This window comes from Neurospora crassa, linkage group IV, assembly GCF_000182925.2.
Source record: "Neurospora crassa OR74A linkage group IV, whole genome shotgun sequence".
Classification (NCBI taxonomy): Eukaryota; Fungi; Ascomycota; class Sordariomycetes; order Sordariales; family Sordariaceae; genus Neurospora; species Neurospora crassa.
In genome coordinates, this window is record NC_026504.1 from 1 (window position 1) to 6,428 (window position 6,428).

The 6,428-nt window shown below is 47.9% G+C and overlaps 2 protein-coding genes across 2 annotated transcripts; one reads left to right on the top strand and one right to left on the bottom strand.

The window, feature by feature from the left end:
- Positions 1–1,666: 1,666 nt before the first annotated feature.
- On the top strand, positions 1,667–3,325 carry NCU10285 (benzoate 4-monooxygenase cytochrome P450; the record flags this gene model as incomplete). The annotated part of the gene is made up of 5 exons (XM_001727948.2): positions 1,667–1,857; positions 1,922–2,284; positions 2,342–2,393; positions 2,458–2,909; positions 3,160–3,325. Exons 2-5 carry the CDS (start codon positions 1,968–1,970, stop codon positions 3,323–3,325), a joined length of 987 nt encoding a protein of 328 aa, XP_001728000.2. The 5' UTR covers positions 1,667–1,857; positions 1,922–1,967.
- A 634-nt stretch (positions 3,326–3,959) lies between these two features.
- NCU09635 (hypothetical protein) lies at positions 3,960–5,883 on the bottom strand. Its single transcript, XM_953073.3, has 2 exons — positions 5,411–5,883; positions 3,960–5,345 (listed from the first exon to the last, which is right to left on the bottom strand). The coding sequence occupies exons 1-2, from the start codon at positions 5,690–5,692 to the stop codon at positions 4,071–4,073; spliced, it is 1,557 nt and encodes a 518-aa protein (XP_958166.1). The 5' UTR covers positions 5,693–5,883; the 3' UTR covers positions 3,960–4,070.
- Between the last annotated feature and the right edge of the window lie 545 nt (positions 5,884–6,428).

The window sequence follows — 6,428 nt, forward strand, 5'->3', positions numbered from 1 at the left end:
CACCCTAACCCTAACCCTAACCCTAACCCTAACCCTAACCCTAACCCTAACCCTAACCCTAACCCTAACCCTAACCCTAACCCTAACCCTAACCCTAACCCTAACCCTAACCCTAACCCTAACCCTAACCCTAACCCTAACCCTAACCCTAACCCTAACCCTAACCCTAAATTACTTTTCTTCCCTTATTGACTATATGAATATTTTAAATATTTTACTATTTATTTACTTTATAAACCTATTATTTTTAAAGAATTATATTATAGGGTAGCTTTTTTAATATCTTTATATTAGAAACTATAATACTTTATTAATATAAGGTCCTCCTTTAATTCTCTAATAGGGAAAGCTATATAAGGTTAAATACTATTAAATAAAGACTTTTAACTTTCTTTTAATTATAATTTTCTATACCGCTCCTATTTTCTTTATAATTATATTAATTCTTATTTACTATTTTAATAAACTAATTTTATCTCTCCTATTATTATATTATTATAATATTAAAATAATAGGAATAAGAAGAATAAATAGGGTTAAATCTAAAATAGTACGTTCTCTACCGCTTCGTTATTTTAATTTCTATTACCCTTTCTTTTATCTTCTCCCTACTTTCCTATCCCGTTTTCCTATTTACTTCCCCACTTCTTTACTTCTTTATTCTATTTATATTTATCTCCGCCCTATCCTTTTACTCTATGTCCCTACCCCGCGGATTTACCCCTATTTACAACAATATAACAACTTTCTTCCTCTAATATAAACTACTTCTACTTTAAAGAACAACCCTACAATTGATGTGCAAAAGCAATAGTATTCCTGTATAAAGCGTAATGTAGAAAGAAGAATTAGGAAGAGAGAGAGCCGCACGTAGATAGATTAATATAATCCATCTAGGCGGGTCCGCTTCCTTATCTTATCGCTGGGCCCGCCCTACCGGGGCGGCAGGGTAGTCCTATGCGACCGGCATCAACGCTCAATTGCTGTCTTTAATGCAATACTCTACATATATGAAAATGATCCGTATTATCCTCCGTTTATATAATCCCCCTACAACGTCCCTTCCTACCTAGTCTCCTTCCTTCTTCCTTATTACAACCTCCCTTCAAAATGGCTTCCGCCGGTTGTTATCGTTCTAGAGTTACGACCGTAGTAAAAAAACAAAGTCCTAAAAATAAGTAACTAAGTTTTCGACAATGAGCTTTAATCTAGGTACCTAGCTACCTTCCACTCGCATTTCGGCCGACGCACGTCGGGCGAAACCTTTACAAGCACTTTCCTTACTTTGAACATTCGTTGTAAAAAGCAACTACGAGCCAAAGTACCATTTTTATCATTTTACCGTCTACGCAAACTGCTCTCTTCTCAATTCCTTCATCGCACTCAACGAAATGCGCGGACATACCAATGTACTTGCAGAACTCTTATATACATCCGCAAGATGTATTCTCGTTATAGTATGCCTTTGGATCGCCTTCTACTTCGCGAGTGCCTTTTACAATGTCTTTTTCCATCCTTTGCGACATATTCCAGGTCCTAAGCTTGCGGCGGCATCATACATTCCCGAGTTCTATTGGGACGTCCTGCGAGGTGGCATGTACCAGAAGCGCATCCTGTTAATGCACGAGAAATACGGTATGACGAACCCTAAGCACCACTTCAACATGTCTTCCGATGTTTTCTTGTCAACCGTCCTCTAACAACGGAACGCGACGACCATGCGATTACCCTAGGCCCTGTCGTACGCATCAGTCCTAATGAAGTTCATTGTAACGACTGGCGCTTTATTGACGAGATCTACGCCTCCGGCAGTAGAAAACGAGACAAGCCTTTGCACCAAGTCCGAGGAAGTGGAGGGCAAGTTCCCCGTGTGATAATCTACGACTCAATTGGGCTCGATTCTGACATCCATCCATCTCAGTATTGTCGACGCTACTTTTTCGACCACAAGCCATGATCTTCATCGGATGAGACGAAACGCCCTGAACAAGTTCTTTTCCCGTGCGCAAGTTGCGCGGCTGGAGCCAACAGTTCGCGAAAATGCCGAGCGCATTTGTGATAAGATCCTGATCCTGGGCAAGTCAGCGCCCTTTGATGTCACTACGGCATATAGCCATTTTACCACCGATGTCATCTCCGGCTACTGCCTCGGTGACAGCCTCGGGTTGATCGAGCAGAAGGGATGGGAGCCCAACTTCCGCGAGCCATTGTACGCGCAGCTCAAACTGATGTACTGGCTTCGTTTTATCCCCCTTTTCAAGCGATTGAGTGTTGCTACAGCCATGTAATGGTGTCCCATTGTCATTGCTGTACACGGGTCTTATCGCTAACGGGACGACAGGATCACTCGACGATTCTCAAAGGATATGAACACGCTCTTCAATGCGTTAGTGGTACGTTTTCTTTGGTGAAAGTTTCCTTCCCTGTCCTGTTTCGCTGACGAATTATGACATCCAGGGGGATATGCCGAGATATGTGAGGAGAGCGCAAGACAATGTGATCAAGGGTCTCGACGATGGCTCATCAGTTTTCGGTGCTCTCTTAACCTCAGATCTTCCACCGAGCGAGAAATCCCTCGAGCGTTTGACTGATGAGGGATTCTCATTGTTTGCAGCCGGGACGGAAACCGTCAGTTGGGCATTGTCCGTCATCACTTATCATCTCTTTGCAAACCGCGAGCTACTGGAAAAGGTCACCAAAGAGGTAACACAGGTCATCGACGCCAAATCGGGGCAGCTTCCCTCTTGGCACACGCTGGAAAAGTTGCCCTACCTGGGAGGTGTCATCTACGAAGGTTTACGTCTATCCTATGGCGTTGCCAGTCGTTCCTCACGCATCCCAGTTGGAGAAGACTTGGTGTATCGTGGCGTATGGGCACCGAAGGGAAGCAACACGATGCGCGAGTTCCAGTACGTGATACCAAGAGGTTATGCAATCGGGATGTCGCCTCTAAGTATACATCATGATGAAACGGTCTTTCCAAATTCGCACTCTTTCATTCCAGAGCGATGGATCGATGACAACGATCAGCATCGGAAAGAACTCGACCGGGCTTTACTATCATTTTCCAAGGGAAGCCGCAGCTGCCTTGGCATCAAGTGAGTAATCCAGACCCTCATTATTATGGCAAGTTCCGCACTGACCTTTACTGCTCCCCAGCCTTGCGTACTGCGAGCTCTATGTGCTGCTTTCGTTGCTCATTGTTCGCGTCTTCCCGCATATGAAGCTTCACGAAACCACAGAGGTCGATGTGACGCACGACCACGACTTCTTCAATCCTTTCCCGGTTTCGAGCAGCAAGGGTGTAAGGGCCATTGTTGTATAGTGGTGGAAAAAAGTACGGGATGACGTCTCGCGCTGTGTACCTCTAGGTGGCTTCGCGCTGTCGCGGTGACAAGTGGAAGGAATGTACAACCCTGCCCTGGGGCCTTGGTCTCTGCCCACGACATGGAGCGTTGGTTTGTTTTGCGGGTAGGTAGGCACGACAGTGAACGACCAGGAAAGTTATTAGGTAGGTGTAACCATTGTGAGAGTCTAATACATCATTTTTGAGCGTAAACGTCTATCTTACAATGTTCATCTCCCCTTGTTGAAGTATCTCCGATGAATTTTTCCTTCCAATCTTACCAGACTTCGCCACGTTGACAACATGGAAGGGAAGTCTTCTTGCATCCCATCTTTACCTTACCTACCTCTAGGTACATGTGTGAACGGATGGTTATATCATCAGATGTCAAAAGCCCCATCGTGTAGAGTTAGGTAGAGATTGCATGCGTGGATGAATTGGGGGGACAGTTCGAGCAGTTCATTTTCTGAGGTAAGAAGATTGCCCGGTTGTGATGGAAACATTTGCGCCCCACAAGTGAAAAGTGGAACTTACTGACCTCTACCTACCTCTAGCTACCTAGATACCTACGATTAGGCAAACAAAGCCTTTTTGTACAGATGTGCGTTTCAGTAAAGGGAGCAAAGGGGGTTAAGATTGCATACGAACTATAGTACCTTAGATAATCTAGATACATTTATCCCGAGCTTGACTTCTAGAATCACCTTCGTCTAGGTAGATCACGCTAAACGGGGCCTGCGGTCTTCTTCCCGACGATGGGATTGTAGAACCGGAAACGATTGAAAGGGTCATACTTGGCCTTGAGATCCCGAAGCTTCTTCAAACGCCATGCCTCATGTCCATACTTCTCCTCGACAGACTCGAAACCGTTGGCATAATTGACATAAGCATTGACTGGTCTGGTAGGCTGGCCCTGGTTCCACTGTTCTCTCACCTCCTTGGCCCATTTCCAGGCCTCCTGTTCGATGGTCTTGTTGTTAGGAGGGATGATGATTTGAACCAGCATGAGATGATGGTCATCGCGGAAGGGGTAGGCGGAGTCGTTGGGATTCTGGGCGTCCGTTCCGGCAGTGGAGTAACCTTCGTGGAGCACAACAGCTCCAGCGGCAAGTGTTGGGTCGCTGGCAATGCGTTTCTTGAAACCTTCAAAGATAAGGCGCTCGGCGGTCAGGTTGTACACCTGAAGGCCGGCTGTGGCGGTGATTCGGACTTTGTTGTGTTGACAAATGGCACTGTTCTCGTCAGTCTGCTGTGCAGCAGCCACCTGTGGAAAGGGAACGTCTCCCTGCTCATCCCGTACGGCCTCGATGGCATTGAATGGGGCCAGGAGCTTTTCTGCTTCAGCAGCGGATCCACGGTAGGCAAACGTCCACCAGAGGACAGGCTCCTTATCCGAAACGGTGGTATCCAACAACATGTTTCCAAAGTTGGTCGTCATGTTGACCGGGGTTGAGCCATTTCCGTGGAAGTTGTTGAGGGCAGTGAAAACGGCTTCGAGCTGGTCTCCACGCCACACATAGTTGTGGTAGTGCCAGGTATCAGGACCGCGGGGATAGACTTTCATCTCGAAGCTGGTGACAATACCAAAGTTGTGACCCGCACCCTTCATAGCCCACAAGAGATCGCTGTGGCTGGTGTTGTTGACACGAACGGCAGTTCCATCGGCAAGAACAACATTGAGCTGAAGAATGTTATCGCTGATCATGCCGTGAGGACCTTCGTGGCGGCCGTGGCCACCACCAAGGCCTGGACCCATCATGCCCACGCAGTCGCAGGAGCCAGTGGTCGTGACATATCCCTGATCCCAAAGGTATCTGTTGGCCTGGCCATCGAATACGCCGCCGCCAAACCAAGCAGACTTGCCATTGGGCTGAATATTGATGGTTCTGAATTGTGCGAGGTTGATCTGCACGCCGTTGAATGATCCGAGACTGGAGGGATATCCGTGACCCTTGTTGATGGCCAAGAAATCGATGCTCTTTTCGTTACAGTATTTGACCTGCATGTTTGCGTCAGCATCATGTGAGCTACTGTGTGACATTGACCACACGCCATGGAACTTACAATGCTGGCTACATCCGATTCCTGGCCAGGCTCGATGACGATCTGGAACTTTGGCTTGGCAAAGTCATTCCATCTCGATGTAGCGTCTTCGTAACGTGCATCCTCGGGTCCGAAAATGATGGTGCTCTTCGAGAGCCGTGAACCAAGTTCGCGCTGGACTTGGGCGACGCTCAACTTGCGAGGGGTTGAAGGAGACCGCTCAAAGTAGGATGGGATGGTTGCAGCTGCTACCAGCGTGTGGAATATGCCAAGACAGCTGGTAAGGGAAAGAAGGCCTTTCATGTTGCAAAGAAGTTGCTTGACCAGTTGAAGTGGGAACTTGGTTGAAATGCAATGCAATGCGATGCGACGACGTGTTGCCTTGCAGTGAAGATCTTCAAGCGACCTTCAACCAGAGGTTTATATGTTCTTTGACTCCCTCCTGAGTACGTACTCATCGTTTCTGCCTTCCAGCCCATCGGCCATCGTTTTGGTTTGCAAGAACATCGCAATAATTCTCCCGAGGAAGCATCGTTGTCACTGCTCGGCCTGTGAGCCAATCGAAGAGAGTTGAGGCGAGGCTCAGGTCAACAGCCTGTGGCACAGCACCTAGGGTAGGTACCTCTGGGGTTGGACAGTCAAGCCGTCACGAGAATGTGACCGAGTGGCAGCCAAGGAACCTGATCCATCATGCAGACTGGTGTTCCCACTGTGTTCGGTTGATACAACCGAAGGTCAGCGGGAGCCCCGCGCAAGCCGAAGTTTGTCGGCCGACGACTTATTGTCAAAAACTCCGATGCTCTAGACCCCTGTCCTAGGGACATCCTGGGTCTCGATCAGCACTCCATTCTCAGCCCCGACGCCCGAAGAGACCAGACCGAGACAGCCAGCTGAGAAGCCCGATGCCTCTGGGTGGGTGGCATGTGGACTGTGGCCCCGTCACAACCAACCAGGACTGACTGTGCCTTCGGCTGGGCTTTGCTGCTGTCAGTAATGACTGCATACCTCGCCATTGGTGTCCAAGTATCAAGTACCTTGC

Coding starts and splice junctions, on each gene's coding strand:
- NCU09635 (XM_953073.3), bottom strand. CDS start 5,692: ATGAAAGGCCTTCTTTCCCTTACCAGCTGTCTTGGCATATTCCACACG. Junction 5,346..5,410: donor AATCGGATGTAGCCAGCATT/GTAAGTTCCATG, acceptor GCAAACATGCAG/GTCAAATACTGTAACGAAAA.